Below are 24,730 nucleotides of genomic sequence, written 5' to 3'. Positions count from 1 at the left end.
CTTTGTGTCGTTCTCGGACATTTCCAAATACCGATCGCTGATTGGTCGAAAACACCGTCCAGCGAAAAATCAACCAATCACGTAACAGCACACTAGCGCTTTCCGCGAAATTGACCAGTGGACGTTCTTCTCCACCACCTTTGTGTCTATTTGTGTTTTCAACGCTGTGTGTTTACTTTGGTTGTGTGTTTGTGTGGTCAACTCTGTGAACTGGGATAGCTTATTGCATACCTTTTTTACTTCTAATCAACCTGATTGTATCGCCATTCGGTTTCTTTCATCGATAATTCTTCAACTCAACGTACTTCAGATTCGGGTATATTAATTGATTTTGATTAATTATAATTATATATTCGAGTCTATAGCATCTCGAAGATGTCACCAATACGTGTGTATTCTGCAATGTGTTAGCACAATACAAGGTTCAAAAGACGCAGCGGTTACAGATTTTTCAAACAAGGTATTTGGCGTTTCACCATTTTTTATTGAACATCTGGCGTACGAAATGATAGGTTTTTATAGCGTTATTTGGGTCGAGTACACGCGTACGTGGTAGATTTAAGCTCGAATTAAAGTACTATATTCACACCGCTTTAAAAATGTATCGAAAGTAGTTCTACGCACCTTTTATATTACCTATATGGTTGACTGTTTCAGGTTCCGCTTGTTGAAAAAGTGTCGTAGTTGGCTGGATAGAAGAGCTATTTGTCGTCAGATTTGATCGGTGGTTCGAGTTACATCAGTGTTGGGTTGATTTAATCGTACGAGATGGAAAGAAGAAAATATTCGTAAGTTTTACCCCATCGTCTTGATCATGGGTCAGTTGTATATTATGCTGTCATATGTTACCAGTAAATTAGCATATTACTCAACTTCACGATCGAAGTATTGTCTGTAGTCCACCACGATGATGCTAGAAGCTGATTCGCAGGTTATTAGGGTTTTTAATTTATCGAAGACAGTGTTTTGAGATTATTTTCAGCTATCGTAGATTACCTGAAGTCAACTCGTGCCCAAATCTGTCTCGATTTTTTTGATTGCTGGGTTCCATCGAGTCGTTGGTCGAAACTGTTTCGCTTTTTTGAAGTCAAGATTTCAGAATCAGAAGAATCGTTATTTTCAAAATGTCTGCTAAATTATTCCAACTCGTAGCGTTGAGTGGAAAGTGAAAGTAAATAGTTTGGACTTTGGCCAGATCAGACATGAGATTTGAAATGTAATCGTTACCTATGATCGCGTTCCTAGCTCTCTTTTTCGTCTCCTGCTCTTCTATTCCTTTTGTGGAGACTCGAATTGGGGCAAAATTGCCTACTTTTTCGTGTAATTATAATTTAATAATTCACTTTGACCAGTTCTTTCGGTTTTTGGTACAAGGAACATCAGCCAGAGGAAATTATCAGAGCGAAAATGAAGACTAAGTTTATCCTATTTCGGTTCCTCTCTCAAGCTGCAACATCTAAATTTGTTTTACGAACGAGATTTCTGACTGGTTGAAAATAAACAAGTATCCAATTATGAGAAAAACGATAAGTGCTCCTGTCACTCCTCATCAGTAATCTGTTAGCAGCCTTGAACCAAATTATTCCCAATTTTTCACCCTCTTCGCATTCGAAATTCGAAGAAACGAAGCAAAAATAGTATCAAAACACTGCCTCCACGTAGACTATTCTCAACTAGCCTATCTCTATGTTGAAGTTCACAATTGATACGAATGTAAACAAACTAAACATGTAAAAATAACCTTAATCTTCGAATATTTCCAAGTATTCGTTCTTCAAAAAATTCTGGACGAGTAAGTAATCCACGCTTGTTAGTCTAGGTAGCATTTTTATTCGACTTCTACATAGGTACACTTACAACTAGATAGTTATTTTCTAGAAAATACAAGGCTTACAACGTAGATCGGGCAACGTCTCGCTGACGCCTCAAATTTGCTGATAAGCATCGCATATTCTTCGAATATCGGCCGCGTCGAACAAAGGAAGCTGCAGCAGAGCGTAATCGACGTTATCTTTGATTATTTTATGAAACGGTTGCGTATTCATAACCTTAGACAGCAACTTGACCGTCGTCTGTACAAAAGTACTCGGTATAGAAGACGTTTTCAAGTAGCTGACGAAGCATCGAGCACTACTGTAGCTCTTCAAGTACGCCAAGTGCTCGAATACGCATTCCTTAGCGTCGAACGAAGCTCGTAAAACGAACACCGCATTCTCCAACTCCATCGTCATCGCGCAGCTATACCCGAGGCATACGGATTTCTCCCAAATTGCTCCCAGCATCGGAACAGTGAACTCGAACGAGACGTTCAACTTACGTTTCTGCGCCATCGGAACAGTGTTGTTGTTGACCAGCTGGAAATCACCGAAACCTTGCAGACGACCTTTGCTGCCGCTGAATATACCCCAAGAGAAATCCTCCAAGCTTAATTTACGCGAATTTTCACCCATGTTTTGAGATATGGTGGAGTAAACGTCTTTGAGGATTTCGTTAACCTTGTATTGTTTCTGTATGGCGTCGGTCAAGTTGGCTGAGTAGTCGATGGATGCGGATGTACTCGTGGTCGTCGATGCTACCGGTAGTCTGGTCAATTGAATTGCTAGAAACGTAGCTATAGCCAGATTTCGTACATTTTTCCACATCCAGCATCTGGTCTCACTGCTGCTGCTCGGTTTCATGATCGCTTTTGTCTCGTATACGCGATGGACACCTTTCGAATAATTACACCGTGATTTTCGTCGATATCCTGCTGATCATCTGCTTCGCTTATCTAATGACGTAACGTAACGTAGCCTAAAGATGGTAAAAATTCACGCAAATTTAACCCTTGCGTTACGCGGCCACCGAACGTTACGTACGCGTCGATTTTACACTTACACTGCTCAGCTTACTTACGTCCGCATCGTTTTAATTCTATCAACTATCGGATTGTTGACTATGATAGAGGAGGCAGCGTCAATTATATTGTCGTTGTCAGAGATTGCTCTCCGAGGCTCGATGATTAGATTTATGCTACCTACGCTTCATACGAGTATGTACTGTACTGGCACTGGCGCACTGTACAATTGTGTGAATATCTACCATAATGTAGGTACTTGTATAGTAGCACGAGTGTAAATACACTGCTTGTACGCTTGTCCGGGTCCGCGTTCAATAATCTCGTCTCGGACGGTGGACAATTTCATCGAGTAATTGAAAATTGAAACGCAATACGTTAAAAACGCGACGCAGTGTAGAATCCGGTCTCAATTGTCGACTGTCACCGTCGTACTTGGTGTTAATTTGTCTGTGTAGGAAAAATGAGGGTATTTAATCTACACAGTGGATATGATGACCGGTCTGTGTGCTGTAGAGTTAATGCAATTCATTGTCACCGTTTTGAGATTTCAAACTTTGTAGGTTTGTGAGATCTGCTGCAAACTACGATTTTTTGAAGTAGGAACTACCGTAGAAAAAAATTAAATTGTTCTTATATTTCAATTTTTAGACCCAATCTGCAATATATATTTTTAGATAGAACGTTTCAAGGAAGTTATATGCTCATTTATTGCCCTTCTAATGTTCATACCAGTATTGAAATGTTGAACAATTCTATTATTATGATCGTATTATTACGTTAATTTTAATTTTTTGAATTTACTCCTAGGACGTCCGGTGATTCGCTGTATGCTATACTCGCCTTACCAAAAACAGCTTCCTCGGACGATATTAAGAAAACCTATCGCAAGTTAGCTCTTAAATACCATCCGGACAAGAATCCAAATAATCCTGAAGCTGCTGATAAGGTAATGGCTTCCTGTTTACACGATTTTGTATTTTTTTTTCAACCGTAAAGCTGGCTTAAGGTCTTGCCTGGCGATTTCTAGGGGTCGTTGGACTCTGAAGGGGCCAAGAGCAGTTTTTAAAAATTGTTCAATTTTTTTTCTTCGAATCAGAAAACGTGGCTTATAGTCTCATGATATTGAGTGGCAATCCTAGAAATCGTCAGAGGCCCAAGAAGATTTTCCATAAATTGGTTTTTCTGTTTTTTTTTTTTTTTTTTTTTGTTTTTATGGGTGGAGGGAGAGGGCATAATAGTCCGGCATATGACAATAGGAGTAATTGCACCCCCCCCCCGCCGATCCTCTGAGACAACTTTTTTCTTAAAGGAGACATCCTAAGGAACATTTTAAAGCAAACTTGCCAAAAAAAAGTTGGCCTTACTTACAAAATGGCGGCCATTTTGATTGACAGGTCAGCCGAAATCGCAGATTTTGCGTTTCAACATATGACTTGCACGAAATTTTTCAACCCTTACAAAGGTAGATCGAAAGATCATGCAAAAATTCATCACCTGTCAAAATTTCAAGTGCTTAAGTGCGTTTTTCGATTTTTTGTGAATTTTTGAAAATAGAATTTAGGCCAAAAATGAGGGAAAAAATCAAAATTTTGCTAAATTGACCAAGAAAGCTGAAAAATTGAGATATACCCTATTTTCGACATGCCAAATCGATTGAAAACAGTTTCAACCCGTTTTGAGCAGTTCTGGAGCCTCCAGCCGATTTTTGAAATTCGAAATTCCCACAAAATTCCATCAAATTGGAGTTGTAAAGCTAACATTTATTCTAAAAACTAATTTCAATACGCTACGAAGTACTGCAGGTGAATTTCCAGTCGTTTTGAAGCCTCCAGCGACTTTTTGAAAATTCCTGAAGCCTCCAGCAGATTTTTGAAACTTTAAATTTTCACAAAATTTCATCAAATGGAGATGGAAAGCTGAAATTTACTCTACACTCCAATTTTAACACCTGAAGACGACTTCAGGTGGGTTCAAGTCATTTTAGGGCCTCCAGCGACTTTTTTGAAAATTACTGGAGCCTCCAGTAGATTTTTGAAACTTGAAATTTCCCCAACATTAATTTATCAAATGGAGTTTGCAAGCTGAAATTTACTTCGCAGACTACATGGTGGTTTCAAATGGTTTTGAAGCTTCCAGCTACTTTTAGGAAATTTCAATTTTCCAAAAAAACATCATACAACCTTTCAAAAAGTTGCTGGAGGCTCCAAAACGACTTGAAATTCACCAGCAGTCAACTTCGTAGCGTATAGAAATTAGTTTGCAGAATGAATTTCGACTTTCCATCTTAGTTTGATGAAATTTTGGGGAAGTTTCAAGTTTAAAAAATCTACTGGAGGCTCCAGTAATTTTCAAAAAAGTCGTTGGAGGCTCTTAAATGACTTGAAATCCACCAGAAGTCGTTTTCAGTGGGTGTTAAATTTTGATGAAATGTAAAAATGTAAAGTTTCAAAAATCTGCTGGAGGCTTCAGGAATTTTCAAAAAGTTACTGGAGGCTTTAAAACGACTTGAAATTCACCTGCAGTACTTCGTAGCGTATTGAAATTAGTTTTTACAATAAATTTTAGCTTTATAACTCCAATTTAATGGAATTTTGTGGGAATTTCGAGTTTCAAAAATCGGCTGGAGGCTCCAGAACTGCTCAAAACGTGTTGAAACCGTTTCCAATCGATTTGGCATGTCGAAAATAAGGTATATCCCAAATTTCAGCTTTCTCGGTCAATTTGGTAAAATTTTGATTTTTTTCTCTCATTTTTGGCCTAAATTCGATTTTAAAAAATTCATCAAAAATCGAAAAATGCACTTTAGCACTTGAAATTTTGACAGGTGATAAATTTTTGCATGATCTTTCGATCTACCTTTGTAAAGTTTGAAAAAGCTCGTGCAAGTCCTATGTTAAAACGCAAAATCTGCGATTTCGGCTGACCTGTCAATCAAAATGGCCGCCATTTTGTAAGTAAGGCCAACTTTTTTTCTGGCAAGTTTGCTTTAAAATGTTTCTTAGGACGTCCCCTTTAAGAAAAAAGTTGTCCCGGAGGATCGGCGGGGGGGGGGGTGCAATTACTCCTATTGTCATATGCCGGACTATAAAACTGAACCAATCAAAACGCCACGAAATAGGCTTACTGCACCAAAAACTTGAAATCTTTGGACCTACCCACTAATTTTTTCATTTACATACTTTACGAATGAAACTTCCTGCGCGAGATTAATATTTTCTATCCTTTTAAAGCGTACTGAATTTCGAATTTGTTTATTTTTTACAGTTTAAGGATGTAAACCGAGCTCACGCAATTTTAAGTGACGATACAAAGAGAAATATCTACGATAATTATGGATCACTTGGATTATACATCGCTGAGCAGTTCGGAGAAGAGAATGTTAACACGTATTTTTTGGTCACGTCCGTTTGGTGCAAAGTGAGTATAAATTTATTCACGCCGAGTACATCCGGTTCTTATTTTTTATTTTTAATAACTATTTCGCTCACGGGGCCGTGTTCATTTTGCCAACGTATAGGTACGGTAATTTTCAGCCAATCGGATCGCTTCGTTCATGAAAGATTCGGTTTGATGTTTATTATTACCCACACAAAGAAATGATATCATTTTCCATCGTTTAATTACACTTCAATGCATATCTTTAACCCTAACCCTGCCAGTCAATTATTTTTCAAAAAAAATATACGAATTTGTTCATAATCGAAGTACCTGAACCCAAAATCAAATTGAATCGACTCGAGATGACCTCCCTCCCCCCTGTCCCCCATGTAAGGATCAAACTTGAAAAGAACCTTCAAAGTCGTGAAATATTTCGAACGGTATGTTTTCGAAGGTACTGAGCAGGAATATGCTGACCTTGTATTTTCGGTCCGACCCTTCTATGTCCCTCAGATTTTTTTTTATGGAGGGGGGGGGGTCTAAATCTAGTATCATAATTCCAGAAATTGTCTAAAACACCAAATTTTGACTTGAATTGTGTTCCTGTAAAATTACAGACCCTCGAGTTCATTTTTCAATTTTAAATGAATTTTTTTTTTTCAAAAAAGTTGAAATTGACCTTCAAAAAAAGTTGACTTTAATATAGAGTTATGTTATGTCGCATAATTTCGTAATTTTTGTTAGAAAATTAACTCGAATAGAGGAGTCACAGAAGGGAGGGGGTGAAATTAGTCTAATCAAAAAAATGAGGTCATCCTCAATCACATTCAGGACCTTGAAAACCCTTACTGTTCGTCTCGTGGCGGGACTTCAGGGACGTATTCGTGTTCAGCATTTTTTTACACTTTTCCGACCAATTGGGGGGGGGGGGTAGGGGAAGGTGATGCCTTTTTTTCTTTGAAAGTCATCATGACTTCGAGAATTATTCTTTGATCGTATTCGTTGATTCCTATTTTGACTTTTTTGACCTTTTTCGCTCCTCTCCATTCATTTTAAAAATTTGGATGTCAAATTCATCCCCACTCAAACGCTTGAAATCATGATTGATAACAGGGTATCTAACAGGTAGGGAAAGTAGTGAAAAAATACTGATTTTAAAAATGAGTAGTGAAAGTAGTGAAAAAGTAGCGAATTCAGTCAAAAAGGTAGTGCAAAATATAAAAATTCAAACGCGCAACAAAAACTTTCAAATCATTGGGAAAAAAAGTTTTTTTAAAAATGAAATTAAAAAATACTTTGTATACAAATTTTCTACCAATTTCGATTTTTTGAAAATTTTCTAGGAAAGAATCGTTAATTTTTTGGTGTGTGGGGAGGGGGGAGGGGGTTCGAGTGGAGGGCTTTCTGAAAATTAGGTTGAAAAAAGTAGTGAAAAAGTAGTGATTTTTTCAACAAAAAAATTCGTTAGATATCAAGAAGTCTACCTAATTTTTTTATTTTCAAATAGAACTTGAAAAACACGAATAAAAAAATCAAAACTCAGAAGAAAAAAATCGTGGAAATGAATTGATCGAGAGAAATAGAAACAAAACGAGATTTTTTCCAAGTTTCATAAAAAAAAATCAAGACTTTTTGGAAATTTTGACAAAAAAATTGAAGAAAAGTTCCTGCTTTATCACTTCACTTTTTTTTTTGGTTCTTTATGAAAATTAGGAAAAAAATCAACTTTGATGAATTTTAATTCCATTTATTTGTTTTGTCTCCCTGAATCTTGTTTTTCCAAAAAAATGTCTGTTTCAGTATGGAAATTTGAAAGAATTTCTTTTCAAAAGTCTTGTTTTTTTGCCAAATTTTTGACTTCCTCTATCCCCCCCTCCGGGCCTCATGAAAACATTTTGAAAATTTTTCAGCTAATCCAACATTGACATGTTCACTATTTTATTCTTTTCACGATTTTGATTTTTTATGTACGAGTATTTTTTCTTGTTTTCTTTACAAAATAGAAAAATTGTAGCCAGACAAAAATTGTACCGGAAGAAATTCTGATCTAATCCCACTAATCCCCTCCTCTTTCCTCACCACAATTGAAGCAGCAAAAATTTTTGAATAATAATTCTGTTTCTCTGACTTGTTCTGCTAATTATCAAGTAGCAGTTCTTTTTCACTGGAAAAATTGAAAAAAAAATTGCTTGCAATTTTTTCTCATTTTCAAAATTTTTTTTTGGAATTTTGACGTGTTTTTGGGAGGAGTTATTAATGATTAATTGACAGTCGTGAATCAGTTTCAGTGTTGTGAAAGTATTGAAAAACTGGTGAATTTAGTCAAAAAGGTAGTGAAAAAATAAAAAAATTCAGTAATGCGTTCAATTCATTTGTATTTTTTTTTTTTTTTTTTTTTAATATCTTAATTTCGGTTGAAATTGAAAAATACCTTGCATACAAATTTTGTTCCCATTTCAATTTTTTTTGAACATTTTCCCATGAAAATTTGACTTTGTTAATTTCTTGTGTTTGTGAGGCGTTCGGGGGAGGGGTGGTCTAGTTGGGAGCTTCCTGAAAATTTGGTTGAAAAAAAGTAGTGAAAAAAATAGTGAAAAAAAGAAGTGAAAAAATAGTGGTTTTTTCAAAAAATATTCCGTTAGATACCATGGATAAAAATTTAGGTGTCAAAGACATCCCCACTCAAACGCTCAAAATCATGGTTGACAGTACAGACCTTATAGGTATTTTTTTTTGTTCTCAGAAAAATCAGGCAAATGAATAATTCAAACCTCGCTAACACAGCGTTATAGTCTGATAAAAACTAATTATTAATCAATTTCGTATTTTTCAGGCATTTTTAGCCTTCTGCGGAGTAATTACCGGTTGTTATTGCTGTTGTTGCTGTTGTTGTTGTTGTAATTATTGTTGCGGTAAATTGAAACCTAAACCTCACGACGAGTCTGGAACTTATCAAAATTTGAATGTAAGTACAAATCTCTTCAAAATACGTACGTATGTATTTATAATGTAGCATTTTCATTACACACACACGTATCCATCCATAATAATTCGAACATCATTCAAATTTTCATCCAAATCACACAAATGGCACTCAATTTGCATCATACGTGTTCTGTTCTGTTCGTTATCTTATACGCTTGGCTTATTTTTCCATTTCGCTTTTTAAGGACTTGTTGAATTATTGTTTTTTTTTCTACATATCACACCATTTTTAGATTATGCTATGAAAAAGTTGTCGTTTTGATTGATCACTTAGCTTCAAAATTTTACGATATTTCGTTAGTTTTTTTTTCCTTTTTTATCGATTTCAGTATTTTTAAATATTTTTTTCGAATACCTACATTTTTTGGCTTGGCTTTTTCATTAGCTTGTTATGGCGTTTTCATTGTTATTTTTTTAAATGAATACCTAAGAAATTCAACAAAACTACCCAGTGCCTTGCGAGTTGCTTTTTCAACTATACTGTCTTCTTCCTGTACTTACTTTGATATCAGTCGACCGTTCGATAGGGTATTTTTTCAAGTACGCGGCTACGTTTATAGTTCTAAGAGCTCTTCAGTGTGTGCTGAAGAGTGATATTTTGAAACAATCAATTAAAAACGTGACTAATTGCCTACTTAAGTAAAAAAAAAACAATGAAATAGCCCGACTTGAAAATTGTTTTCCGGGTAATCGCTTCTCTGTACCTCAAGCAGCTCACGTACAACTTTATCAATTTGAAGAAATTAGGTACCTATCTTAGTCTGTGCTAAATTCAGCCTTCCACTTGAGTAATAATGGATATTTTACACCTCTTCTTGGCACTGGATTATTTCAACGTTTCTTAGGTGTTATATTTTTGTAAAAATTAGGCATTTTTGAATTTTTTAGGTGAGAAAGAGTAGAAGGGGTAAAGAAAATAGGAAAACTTCCCAAGAAATGAGAGTGGAGGGGGTTTTGATCAGTAGTAAAGTAAATCGCTGTATGCTTCAGACATTTGTAGTTAGTTGTTAAAGTGTAAATCGATTATGCCATTGCTCAGCTTTGCAATAAAATTGCATCGTTTTACCCTAATACGCAATATCCTCTTTTTTTTGCCAATTCAAAAAGATGGAAAAGACAATAACATTTTCTGTATATATTTTGCTGAGTTCTGATCCAGACTTCTTCTGACTCTTGTCCCCTTTTAATTCTTTATGCGCAATTTCATTTTTCATTCATCATAGAAAGGGCAAGGAATTCAACGGCTGATAACAGAAAAATCATTAAAGAATCATAATTAATGTTTTCAGAATTTTTTTTCCATCTTTTTGAAATATTTCTGTGGTTTTGTTTGAATTTTATGAATCGCAATTAGACACAACACAAAAGCCTAATTTTTTTGTAATTCCTTACTCTGATCATGATTGTATTATCATACCTTCCTTCTATCTGTAAAAAGGCTTGCGTTGTTATGCAAATTTATTTCATGTTGGGTCGTCCAAGGGTAAGAGAAGATCCGGATATTCACTGCTAGGTTCTGGAGTCTATTTCTAAGCAGTATTAATTCTGCAAAGTGGGAAATCACTCGAGGATCTAAGCAGAGAATATCCGAGCATCTATTAATTTTTACTTATAACACAGATGGTATACGCTGCACGATTTCCCATGTCTCTTCTGTCTCTGCACGATGCACTACAGAATGATGTTATATATTTAGTGTGCACGCTGCACAAGTGCACTACTAGGCCTATCACTTTCGATCACTGAGAAGTCTATTTTTGTTGTGTTATTTTCTGAAGAGGATACGGCCTATATATAATTGCACGACAGAAAAGATTGCTTAAACGACAATAAAAGGTGTTGGTCCTTAGAACGACAGCTTCTCAACTCAATTCAATTCAATTCGACATAATAATGCGTCAGCACGACTATTTTTAATTATGAATCACAACAACTCGTCCTGACAAAAAAGTGTGTAGCATGGTCTAAGCGACAAAATGATGAAATCTAGAGAATCATGACTCAAGTTTGGGTTCAATATTCTTCAAAAGTGCTCTAAATAAGTTGTGATGAGAATTTTTTGAGTTTCTGCTGGAATTACTCGTATAATTCATTTTGATGGATAGCCTGACACAAATTTTTAAAAATCCTCGAAGTCATGATCCAGTTTTGGGGTATAAAATATATTCTAAAAGTGTGCAAATGAAATTTTGAATAATTTCTTATCAAGTTTATTCTAAAATTCGTAACATTCAAGAAATTAAATAAAATTTTGATGGGTATTTTTGATTTTCTGTCAAAATTCCAACTGTTTTTGATGTGTAGTTCTGGTCTCAGAAGAACTGCTCAGAAATGCTCAAAAATATATTTTTGTCGATATTTATATTTGTAAATATTTAAATTTTTTGCAAAATTTCACACATTTTTACAATATTGCAAAGTCGCTTTTGAATAATGCTACCAAAAAGCGTTGTTGATACAGTAATTACTTATTTTCAGGGCTCCAAACCCATATTTCAAGTACAGGTACGGGTATCACAACAGGTATCCGAACATGTATCCGTGCAGCATTATCCCTCAGAGAATCCGGTATGGGTATTGGGTATAGTATTCCAAAGCTTTTTGGGTGTTGGTACAGGCTTTCAGTCATTGTCTTGGTTTTTTGTTATTTTGAATGAAATATTGGTGGAATACCCGGATCTGGTGCTCAATAATACAATATGGAATACTCGTATGACAACACAATTACAAGATACTATTTCAATATTAGTTGATGAGAATACCGGTCATTTTTGAAATGGACCACTAGTATCTTGACTTCACTACGAGTGTTTCACTACTAAGTTTATGTCTGAATGCACTGAGTTGTTAGAACCATTGGCTGAATTTTGGCACTAATATGATCACATCATTTATAAGAAATCAAAAACCGGGAAGAAAAATGTACTGAATAACCAAATTCCCGGTGAGTTACTTTTTATCCTGAATACTTTTTCCCCAAATGAATTTATTCCTGGAGTGGGATTATGAACTTTTGTTAATGTTAACAAATTTGTTAACTCAATAGTTTTTCTGTGACTTCTCGTTAACTTTTTGGTAGATATGTGGTCTACAGTTGATGTGAGATTTTATGTTTCATTAACATTAACGAATCATAACAAAGGGCATGAGTGGATAAGATGGGTGATTTTGCCTTTTGCTCCTAGTGTAACAAAATCTTAGGGGTAGGTAAGTACCATTGAGGCATGTTCACTGACGAAGTTTCAGACCTCAATTGTGAGTGGTCCTTGAGTAATGAGCTTTTTACTCAAAATGGTTTTTATTTTTTTTCTCTGGATTGGCTCGACCGATTTCTTTCAAACTTGAACCAACTTACAGATCATCAAAAGGGCTTTAATTGAAAAAATTGACAGCTCCCCCCCACCATTTTCCCCCTTCAAATATTCAAATCAAACTTTCAACCCCTTCCTTACCTAAGAACCCCAAGAGGTAAACTTTTTAAACCAACGTTTTTAGATGCGTTTTTAACCCTAGAATAACATATATTTTGCTCAAAATTTTATTTCATTGGGCACATGGTCAAAAATGAGAAAAAGTGGGGGTGCTTTATGATTTTTATAGAGTAATAATGAGAACAACAGAATAAGGATGAAGTTATTGACGTGATTCTTCCCATACTATTACTGTTTATACCAATATTTGACGATAATCAGAGTGCCAAATCAGTCGGACCCTCATTTCAGCATTTGTGCTCCCCCCCCCCGCCCCCCAATTTGGGGGTCAGAACAAAACTAGCAATATGGGTGTCTTTTTCATATAAATTGACCCTCCCGAACACGAATATGAACTCGAAATAATCATCAGACTCTTCTGAATACCATATTTATAGAGGATAAGTGCAATATAAAGTGAATTAGATTGAACTTTCCTCAACTACAATGAAAAAATCTAAACAGTAGACAATAAGGCTATTTCGAGTTCATATTCGTGTTCGGGAGCGTCAATTTATATGAAAAAGACACCCATATTGCTAGTTTTGTTCTGGCCCCCAAATTGGGGGGCGGGGGGGAGCACAGATGCTGAAATGAGGGTCCGACTGATTTGGCACTCTGATTATCGTCAAATATTGGTATAAACAGTAATAGTATGGGAAGAATCACGTCAATAACTTCATCCTTATTCTGTTGTTCTCATTATTACTCTATAAAAATCATTAAGCACCCCCACTTTTTCTCATTTTTGACCATGTGCCCAATGAAATAAAATTTTGAGCAAAATATATGTTATTCTGGGGTTAAAAACGCATCTAAAAATGTTGGTTTAAAAAGTTTACCTCTTGGGGTTCTTAGGTAAGGAAGGCGTTGAAAGTTTGATTTTAATATTTGAAGGGGGGAAATGGTGGGGGGGAGCTGTCAATTTTTTCAATTAAAGCCCTTTTGATGATCTGTAAGTTGGTTCAAGTTTGAAAGAAATCGGTCAAGCCAATCCAGAGAAAAAAAATAAAAACCATTTTGAGTAAAAAGCTCATTACTCAAGGACCACTCACAATTGAGGTCTGAAACTTCGTCAGTGAACATGCCTCAATGGTACTTACCTACCCCTAAGATTTTGTTACACTAGGAGCAAAAGGCAAAATCACCCATCTTATCCACTCATGCCCTTTGTTAAACTGTGACAAAAGTTCATAATCCCAGCCCTGAATAGATATTAAAAATTGTTTACTGTTCAACTTACATATGGGAATTATAGCTTAGCGTACAAAGAAATTTTATGGGGGAAGATCTCATACCAGTAGACTTGATTAAACATCTAACACCAGAGTATGAAAAGAAGCTGCTGAAGATAATAAACAAAATATACAATGAAGGTACGCTGCCTAAGGACTTCAAAGTAGTAAATCTTGTACCAATACCAAAAAAGAAAAACTCGCAAAAATGCTCTGAATATAGAATCATCGCACTGATGAGCCACACCCTGAAGCTACTACTCTCCATCATAAATGCCAGAATTGAAAAGAAGATAGATGAAAATCTAAGTGAAACACAATATGGCTTTGTAGCAAAAAAAGGGACGAGAGAATGATGCAATTGCCCTGCTGGAAGTGATCATTCAAATAGCACTAAATGCAAATAGGGAAATCATTGCTTGCTTCATCGATTATGAGAAAGCATTTTGATCGTGTCAACCATGAGAAGATGTTGGAGATCCTGAAAAAATACAATATTGATGACAAAGACCTGCAAATAATCAAGAACCTGTACTGGGAGCAAAGCGCTAACATCAAGATTGGAACTGAGTACTTGGAGAACTGATGTGGAATAAAGAGAGGTGTGAGGCAAGGATGCCCCCTCTCACGTAGGTTGTTCAACTTGTATGAAGAAGAAAATTATGAGGGAAGCGCGAATCGAACAAATGGGATTCAAGATCAATGGCAAGAGAATAAACAAAATAAGCTACCCAGACGACAAAGTGATCCTTGCTGGGACAGAAGTTCAGATGCAGAAGATGATCGACCGAATTAACAGCACAGGATTGAAGTATGGAATGAAAATAAACGCAGGCAACACCAAGGTGATGAGATTTACAAAAGAAGATGATAAAGAGGTTAAAATCAACATTGGAACACAGGAAATTGAAAATGTAAACCAATTCAGATACCTTGGAGCGTTGATGAACAACAATGGTAGAGGTCATAAAGAAATTAAATCACAGATTGGAATGGCAAAAACTGCTTTCAACAGCCTTGCTAATGTGCTGGGAAATCAAATGATGAGTATTGGTCTGAGGAAGAGAATTATGTGATACGTATCGACCATTCTGAAGTATTCCTGCGAAACATGGACCATGAGTGCAGAATACTAATAAAAAGGATCAAATTTATTATGTAGGTTCCAGTTCCCATAAGGCTTTCTTTACCTGTGGTAAAAATTTAAGCGCAATTGTCACAGATTTCTCATGCAGTTTTATTTGTTGTCAAATTAATTTTTCTGTCGTTCAAGTTCTTTTTCTGTCAGGCATTTCTCTCATTTGTTGGGCCAGTCGTTTAAATCACATTTTCTGTCGTGCATTCACTTTTTCTGTTATAACAATAAATCATGCCCTTTGTGAAGCAGTGTGTTTGCTGATCATGAAAACTCGTGGGTCAAAGGGCTCTTTCATGGGCATAAAATGAACTCTGATTTAAAATTTGAAAAATGGATTTTGAATATTATGTAGTTACCTATTGGATTTTTCAAATTCAGTAAACACCGTCTTAGCAGAAAATGATTGAATCTGAACAGATCTGAACATTTTACGGATCCAATTTGACCTGACCATATCTGATTAGATTGGATTTGTTCAGACCTGATCAGATGAGGTCGGATCAAAGTCTTGATCAGATTAGATCTATTCAGACCTGATTAGGTCCAGTGAGGTAGACATGATTGAATCTCACCACTCACCAGATCCGAATTTGATCTGAGCAGACCTGATTAACGAAACCATATCAGATTAAAATGTGATCAGATCCAGAAATTTCCCTGATCCAGTTAGATCTAATCAGATCAGACTTTTGATCGGTGTAGATTTGATCCGACCTGAAACAATGCAATCATTTTCAATTAGGGCTGAATACAAAATATGTACATAGGTATAAAATGTCGAATGTGACGGATTCACCAATCTGCAGGTACGTTAGGTTTCCTGATGCTATCCCAGTGGGTATGATAATATGCATAAAAATTTGAAGGTGCAGTGCCAGATATTTTAAAATCAAAAGTTCTAATACAAATTTGCCAAAGTTACTCAGGTTTGTTCATAGAATTAATGTACTTATTTATACCTTCCTCTTCCGCAAAAACTCCCAATTCAAATCTGTACTCTCCCTATTCATTTCCTTGATTTCCACTCAACTGAGTACATTCGTTTTATAAAGTTTTATTTTTGCATTATTTAGCTTAGGTGTACGTATGAAGTGTTTCGTTTATGGTTTCTGAGTAATTTGCCTATAATAGTGCTATAACCAAAGTATACTTTCACGTTATTTCGTAGATTAGTTTGTCAACCTTGAGAATTGAAATTACCTATCAAATTTATTATTTTTTAAAATGCTAGTGGCAGCTGTGCATTAAAAAATTTTACGACACCGTAGTTTCCTAATGTTTTGCTCATATTCATGTTCAAAATTGAAGAAATTTACAAACCTTGTATTATTTTTATTATAATGATACCTACCTAAAAAGTCTTCAATTTATTATCAAACGAGAACTATTTTTGTAAGACTAAAAGCATAGCATTTCACGATCCATCAAGGTATCCTGTCATCAATTTCTCGGTTCGACAAGTTAATCTAAATTTTTTGAATTTTGGATATAATCGTGTTTCTAGGCAAATTATTCAATTATGTATTTTTCATTTTCTAAATTTGAATCAGTATAGACTTTCGTCATTTTTCAGATAAATTGGGCAAAATTGAGTAATTAACGTATCAGTGAAATTTCACCAATTTATAAAATTGAAAATGATGAATCAATATTTGAACTCATTTTGTGCTCGTTGTCCAAGAAGTTCATCAATTTTGATCACATAATCAATGGGAATCCGCTGAATTTAATTTAGAAAGTGAAAAATAACTATGTTGGGTATTGTGTTGGTGCATATTTGCATTGTTTTTGTGGAATTCCTCACAATTACCAGTAGAAAGTTGAGTTTGCATTTAGTAGCTTTTTCGACCTCTCTTTTTTTTTTCTTCTTTTTTGTGTTGTAGACCGAAGACAGACGCCAAGTCGTCATCACCGAACAGCCCAAACCAACAAAGGTAAACAAGCTCGAAACGGTTATAATTTATACGCGTAAACAGTTATTACGTATTTAGGTGCGAGTATGCAAATGCAATACACGGAATCAGGATAGGATCCCTTGAAATGTTGAGTATCCCTGCTTGTGACTTTTTTCTCAAGAAATTCTCTCGTGTAGGGGTACTCAAGTTTCATCTGAGAGCCTATTCTACGTACAGCATGTTTTTGTTTCGCTTTGCAATTCAGCATAGCATAGTGAGACGTACTGCCAGGTAGGGAAGTATGCGTATGTGCTTGTTTTACATACCTATAAATTATACGTTTACTCGTTTACAGCAAGTCTGCAAAGTGTCAGGTACTCTTGTAGCAAAGAATTCGGTTTTATAATCTGTGAAATTGAGGTTGGTAATAATCAGCAAGGATTTTAGTCCAGCATATTGCCATAGGAATGATCGGACCCTCTCACCGATCCTTTGGGACAACTTTTTTCTTGAAGGGGATATCCTAAGGAACATTTTAGAGCCAATTTGCCCAAAAAAATTGGGCTTACTAACGAAATGGCGGCCATTTTGATTGACAGGTCAGTCGAAATCATGGAAACATTCATCATCAGCTGAAATTTCAAGTGCTAAAGTGTATATTTTGATTTTTGGTGAATTTTTGAAAATCAAATTTAGGTCAAAAATCAGAAGAAAAATCAAAATTTTTACCAAATTGACTTAGAACGCTGAAATTTAAAAATGCCCTATTTTCAACCTGCCAAATCAATTGGAAACGGTTTCAAATCATTTTGAGCCGTTCTGGAGCCTCCAGCAGATTTTTGAAACTTGAAATTTCCACAAAATATCATCAAATGGAGTTATGGAGCCAAAATTCACTCTGCAAACTAATTTCAATGCGCTATGAAGTCGCTCAATTATTCCTATTGTCATACGCTGGACAATTCGGAAACTATATCTCTTGATCAGTGTTACCATTCTTACTTTTCTTCATTGTAATATACTGAGTGTTCTGCGCAAGAGTACTCGCACTTGCGACTTGCTGCGCGCGCAGCTATGCGCGAGTAATCAGCAATGCGCAGGTCTAACCTGCGCAGTAACATGAGTTGACGCATGCGCATAGTCTTTCATCGATCATGGTACGTATGCGTGCGCTATTCATTAATGCAACTTATGCACATACACTTGATTTGATTTATACAGTACCTATATTTATTAATTATACCTTTACCTATAGACTTGCTACCTAAGCAAGCACTTAAATACCAACACCTCGTTATGGTAGGTATGCGTAGTGAATAGTTCTTCTAACTCGTTAGTAATCTATTCGATGTACTTGTGCTCATCTGCCATTCAATTTGTCAAAAAAGCAGCTGAATAATTTAGAAAAAGAATAAAAGTATACAAAATTTTGCATCATTAATCTAGCCAACCTGTTACTGCAAAACTGGCTCGGAAAATTTTCAAAAATTCACGAGTTCGTGCTTCTAAAATTCAGACTTCTTATCTAATTCACGAAATTTCAACCAAATTTGACCCTGAAAATCGCAGTTCAACGAATTCGATCTGATTTTTGCTCATTTAAAAACATATCTTGCCTCTTGAAATCGAAACTCTATGAACGAGCAGATGTTAGCTAGAGTACTCAGTATGTATGTGTAGTAGATATAACTATACGTAGTAACTATACGAACATTGAAATTTGAACTGGTCGATGAACTTATCGTATTCGATGTATTATTCTATTTTACAGGAAGAAAGCGAAGACGACGTGTTAGCTGGTAGAAGTACTAAGGATGAAAATATTGTTACGTCGCAACCTACCAATAATGCGACTAGTTCTACTAATCCTTTCGCCGCTTACGCAATGCCTCCTCCATCCGGGGTAAGTGCCACAGAAAATACGTCATTGAAATCGTCCGATAAAGTTTCTTACGCAACTGGTAAGTTTTCACCTTTGTAAATCAACAATTCATTGTGACTTTGAGCAAGACAGTGCAGGTTTAGGTCGAGCTTACTAACACCTTGTATAGTCGAGTCGATTTCAAATTTAGGGTATTTATATACATATATTTTATTAATATTGATGTAGGTAGAGCAGGACGAAGTAGATTTCATTTTAGTGCTGTTGTGATTTAATTTTTATGTAAAATTTGCTGTACATGGTCAACATTTGATAAAATTCACAAAAAATTGCATAGAAGTGTAGTTTAAAACTGCATTTAAATACGTACATATACTTGAAAAGTAGTAAAATTATTTAAAATTATTAAAAACTGGCGAAATTTCATGAAAATTTGAAAAAAAAAATTGATGAAACTTGTATGAAACATCATAAAAACAAGTTGAAAACTTGGAAAGCCATAATTAAAATCATTCAAAACCAATAAAAACTGAAAATTTTTTGTAAAATTCGGAAAAACTTGGTCAAAATTACATAAAACATGTTTTAAAAAATATAGAAACATGATAAAATTTGAAGTTTTTGTGAAATCTCAGAAATTTGACAAAATGTAGTACATATAAACTGATTTAAAAGGTGTTAAAAAACGTATGTAAAATTATATAAAAACATATAAAAAGCATTTCCATCGCTAAAAGTTACCCAAAAATGGTGGAAATTTCTGTTTAAATTTCTGTTTAAATTGGCAAAATTGCATGAAAGCGTTTAAAACATTTCAAAATTATACGAAAACACCAAAAATGCGTTGAAATTTTTAAAAATGACCAAAAAGTAATGAAATTGAGAATTGAATACTTATGAAACATCGTTAAAATTATTCAAAAACATGAATAAAGTAAATCGCCGCAAATCAGCTTAAAAATGACGACGTTTCTCTAAAATTTGCCAAAAATTGAATGAAAAATGTGAAAAAAAAAATGTGTTAAAATTATTTTTAAAAAGGTAACGAAAGCTTGAAAATTGATAAAAATCACTCCAAAATGACGGAATGTCAGTAAAATTTGGCAAAAATTATATGAATCATCGTTACAGAAACTCCAAAACATAAATAAAGCAACAAAATCGCGCAAATCATTCAAGTCACAAAAAAAAAGCAAAAGGGTAAACGAAATTTCAAATTTGACATTTAGTAAAAATTGTATAAAACATTCGTTAATGAATGACCTAATTAAAATCACAAAAAATCAACAAAACTTGATCAAATTTCAGTAAAGTTTGACAAAAATAACTCAGAAAAAAGCTTAAAACATTTTAAAATGGTACAAAAAGATTTTTAAATTCCTAAAAATTGCCAAAAATCATGAAAATCACCAAAAATTGACGAAGTTTTTGGGAAATTTGGCAAAAATTAGCAAAAGTTGCATAAAACATCTTTCATTAAAATTTGTCAAAAATGCTTTGTTCATAACTTGTTAAAACGATACAAAAACACCAAAAAAAGGTACCTATTAAAATCACTTCAAATTACCAAAGAGTAATGAAATTTCAGACAAATTTGTAAAAAAATGCTGTTAAAATCAGTAAAATGGTGTCAAAATGATTTGAAAAATTAATACAACATAAGAATAATTAATAAACAAAAAAAAGAGAATTTTTATCAAAATTTGGTTATAATGCAAAAAGTGTTTAAAACACATTGAAATGATATGAAAGCACTGAAAAAAAAATAAAATCCATGAAAATTGAAATAAAATTTAAAATTTAAAAATCACAAAAAATCTGTAAAATTGGAACGAAATTTGTCAAAAATAGCATAATGAGTGCTGAAAAAATTATGAAATGATATGAAAACTTCAAATTAAAGCTTTAAAATATTACGAAGAGTACCAAAAAGTGTGACATTCTGATGAAATTTGACAAAAATCATCCTCAAAACGTCGAAAACATGTCAAAAATTATCCTAACTATCCTAAAACACACAAAAAAAATTATATCATCGAAAATTACCAAAAAACTATTGAGATTTCTTTAGGATTTGGCGAAATTTGGCAAACATCGCATAAAAAATTGCTAAAAACCTGCAAAATTACATGAAAACGAGAAAAAAAATCATTTAAAATCACCAAAAATTATCAAAAAGTAATGAAATGTCGATAAAATTTGGTAAACAAAGCAAAAATTTGAAAAAATCATTTCATTACTGCTAAAAATTCATAAATTTCATTAAAATTTACAAAAATTGTGTTAAACGTCGTTAAAATGTTAAAATGGCATTTGAATACTTGGGGGAAAAATAAAGAAAAAAAAAACATTTCAAAATCTTGAAAATACCAAAAATTTATGAAAAATTTTCAAAATTTTCATTTGGCATAAATTTGACCTTTTTTTTTTGAAAGGTTTTTGATACAGAAAATGAAAAATTTTCGCATATTTTCTTTTGTATCACTTTTTTCGTTTTTCCATTTTGAGAATCTCAGCATATGGGAACCGAACAATTTTTTTCTTGAAAAGGAGACCCTTACCCCCCCCCCTTCTTCCTCCCCTCCTCTCAACCTATCCTGACTTCATAAACAATCAATGAAATTCGGTGAAATAATTGATAAAATGTATCATTAATTACATGAAATTTGAAAACGATTAATTGCCCCCTCCCACACCTCCACCCCTCCCTTCTTCGACAACTTTGTCCAAAGTTAATAGGAGAAATTTTAAAAATTTGCACGAAAATGATCAACTTTTGACCTTTTATGACTCAGAATAACCTTGGAGTGGATGTTTAGATCTCAAGTCTTGACTTTTAAGAGCTTGTAATGAAATTATGTCAAATTTTCACAAATGACTTATTGACATTCTGACATCTTGTACCTAATGTATTTTATCACTATCAATGAGATTTCATTTTTATGAAAGCATAAAACTTATCCATGACTTGAAACTTTTACCTCAGAGGGGACTTCACCTCCATTTTTTTCATTTTATTTTCAACTTTGGAGGTCTCTGTTTAGGGGGGCAACATTATTGGGGGGGGGGGACTGAGGAAACGCGTTTCTTGAAAAAAGAATCTTGTAGAAATATTTTGCTCAGAGATGGAAATTTTTCAAATCATTTTTTCATATTTTTTGATATTTTTCAAGTTGAGGGGCAGCATATAAGAGGACCAACATCATTTGGAGGACCAAACTTTTTTTTTTTTTTTTTTTTTTTTTTGAAAATTTGGTTATTTAAAAGTACTCTGCCTAGACATGTCACATTTTCAAATAATTTCTCATTTTCTTTGTTGATTTTTTTTCAACTTTGAGGGGCTTTATAGACAACCGATATCATGTGGGAAACTGGCGGATGTTTTTTTTTTTTTTTTTTTTTTTTAAGTGCTTCTTTAGAAAGATTTTATCCATAACGAAAAATTTTCAAAAAATTTCTTTAGATATCAATTTTTTATATTTTTCCTGATTTTTTTTTGAAAGGGGGGTTATGTAGAATCGTTTTAATGTGGAAATAGATATTTTCAGAAAATATCCCTTGATTTTGATTTATTCTTCTTTTTTTTTCAATTTTGTAACTTTGTGGAACTCATGATTAGGGACACAGAAGTTTTTTTTTTTGAAAGGAGGAATTTTGATATAAATTCAACTTTTTTCGGTTTTTTATCCGGGGGGGGGGGGAAGGTACCGGTATTATTTTTTTGGTTTTCATTTAAAATGAGGGGAGAGAGCTTGTAAAATTGTTTTCGTGGAATAAAAGATTTCGACTTTACATTGCTCAATGCTCATGTTATGTTGGGCTGAAACACCTAATTTATTCATCATTTATCGGTCTCTTAGTGTCGACGTATTACTTACTTACTAACCTTTGAACCTTTTCTTCCTCCGCTTTCCTGGTGAACCGAAATAATCAAGCTTCCACGTACACGCCACTAATCGATTATAATTTGATTTATTTTCGTTTCAGGAGTGAATCAAAACTAGCCAAATGCAGCCGATTTCGCCGTCATCGAAGGCTGATGTCGAATGATACAACAAATTATTTATTCTACGTGTAAGTGTTTGTAATCGTCGTCGAAGACCGACGTTGACAGCAGCCCATCAAATTTGTTAATCTTTGCACGATAGTGCGTTTCGCGTCGCGTACCACTATTAGCCCAGTTAATCTAATTTTTTTTCTCCTTTTTTCGTGTATAACATGTACCTCTTACCTAATACAGCCTCTCGCCGCCGATAAGTCTTTTATAAGTCGACTAATCATCACATATTGGAGACGAAATTTGTAAATTTCACCACGACACGACATCGAATTCGAAAGAAATAAAAAAATAAGTCAGCGGCGGTTTTTCTTTTTTCCTCTTTTTTCTCATCTTTAATTACCTTTTATTATTATTACGCTATCATGATTATTATTATTATTTTTATTTTTAATTATTATTACTAAATTATACGAGTATATCGGTATCATTATTTAATCGGATAAATCGAAATACTGTATCTGATTTTTCCCCTTTTTTTTCTCTTTTCTTTCCTGCCTCGTTTATTTATTTTGTTTCAATATTTAATAATATAAATGTTCGTTTATTCGTTCAAGGATCGCCCCACGAAGCGAATTTTAATATTTTATTTTAAAGCTTTATTTTTTTCGATTGTCACCACAACGATGTTTTGACGACTAATTGAATGTTTTGTTATTTAAGCGTACCTTATTTATTCCTTCTCCGCGATGTATTCGTTTGTCTTTTTACAAAAAAAATACGAGTAATTCCTTCTCTCTTGTTTTGTTTTCGGACAATGTATGTTTTGTTTTAAATGTATGTACGTGTTACTATCTTATATAATATATATATATGTTATAAAGCATTGTTGTAGAATATTATATAGACGATACCTATTTTGTGAGTATAATAATACTAACATAGGTTGTTTTAGTCCTTTTGTGTATTATGGTACGTGTTAAAATTACTTTCCATGGAAACTAGTCTCTTTATGGTGACCCAATAACGCTTTAATTTGGATTAAGTTTTCACCCAATTGGCGCGTTTTTATTTTCCTTTTTTTTTTTTCAATTTATATCAACATATTATTATATATTATTATTTTCAAATCGAGTCTGTACGATTGGTTTTTTTTTATTTTCTGTATCTTCGTTCCCTAAATTTTAATAATTTAATTGATTTAATGATGTATTCTTCTATACGCATTATAAATATTTCACGAAGTTATGGCAGCCAAGTCACGTGTTTTTATTATTACCTGCTTATAAGCACGTGTTGTTTTTTGTTTCGCGAGCTTTTTTACGTTTATTTTGGGCGCAGACGGCTTTTTATTTATGAACAAAAAAATATTTTGTTTGTTTGGTTTATTAATTTGTAATTTTACATACTCGTATTATACATACCTTTACATGTAAGAACGTATGCGCACGCGTATAAGTACTACATGTTCGTAAAGGTTATACCCTTTTTTTTCTCTCTCTTTTTTTTCTTCATTTACCATGTTTATTGGAAATGTTTATTTTCATTCAATGCGTAGAGATACGACTACGTTCTTTATAATCATTGTACTTTTACTGAAAGTAAAGTATTTCACTGATTTAGCGTGTGTATGTGTTTGTCCAGAAATACGTGATATTGATTTTTGAAAAGTAATCTTGAAATATTCCTTGAATCTAATCTCTCCTTTTCTTATTGCTTCGATATGATAATTGAACGTGTTTTGCGACTTTTGATCCCCCCCCCCCAACAACGAAAAAATCTCCACGTGCGTAAATTTTTTCGAATTAAAAATAGTCAAATAAAATAATAAACCATCCGGTCACATTTGAGGAATAAAAGTTCACTTTTTAATTTTTAGTCAATTTTTACAATTTTAATTTGGTTATTTCC

The 24,730-nt window shown here is 34.0% G+C and overlaps 1 protein-coding gene across 5 annotated transcripts; it reads left to right on the top strand.

The window, feature by feature from the left end:
* Positions 1 to 158: 158 nt before the first annotated feature.
* On the top strand, positions 159 to 24,441 carry Csp (Cysteine string protein). Of its 5 annotated transcripts, none has more exons than XM_065363332.1 (9): positions 159 to 316; positions 658 to 788; positions 3,647 to 3,785; positions 6,104 to 6,256; positions 9,051 to 9,182; positions 11,681 to 11,770; positions 16,929 to 16,979; positions 18,712 to 18,901; positions 22,810 to 24,441. In XM_065363332.1, the coding sequence occupies exons 2-9, from the start codon at positions 769 to 771 to the stop codon at positions 22,824 to 22,826; spliced, it is 792 nt and encodes a 263-aa protein (XP_065219404.1). In that variant the 5' UTR covers positions 159 to 316; positions 658 to 768; the 3' UTR covers positions 22,827 to 24,441. The 5 variants fall into 5 exon arrangements, with proteins under 5 accessions (XP_065219404.1, XP_065219405.1, XP_065219403.1 ...); XM_065363333.1 differs by having other exon boundaries at positions 175 to 460; positions 18,712 to 18,843; XM_065363331.1 differs by having other exon boundaries at positions 176 to 460.
* Positions 24,442 to 24,730: the final 289 nt, after the last annotated feature.

This window comes from Planococcus citri, chromosome 4, assembly GCF_950023065.1.
Source record: "Planococcus citri chromosome 4, ihPlaCitr1.1, whole genome shotgun sequence".
NCBI lineage: Eukaryota > Metazoa > Arthropoda > Insecta > Hemiptera > Pseudococcidae > Planococcus > Planococcus citri.
This window is presented reverse-complemented; position numbering and strand designations above follow the sequence as displayed.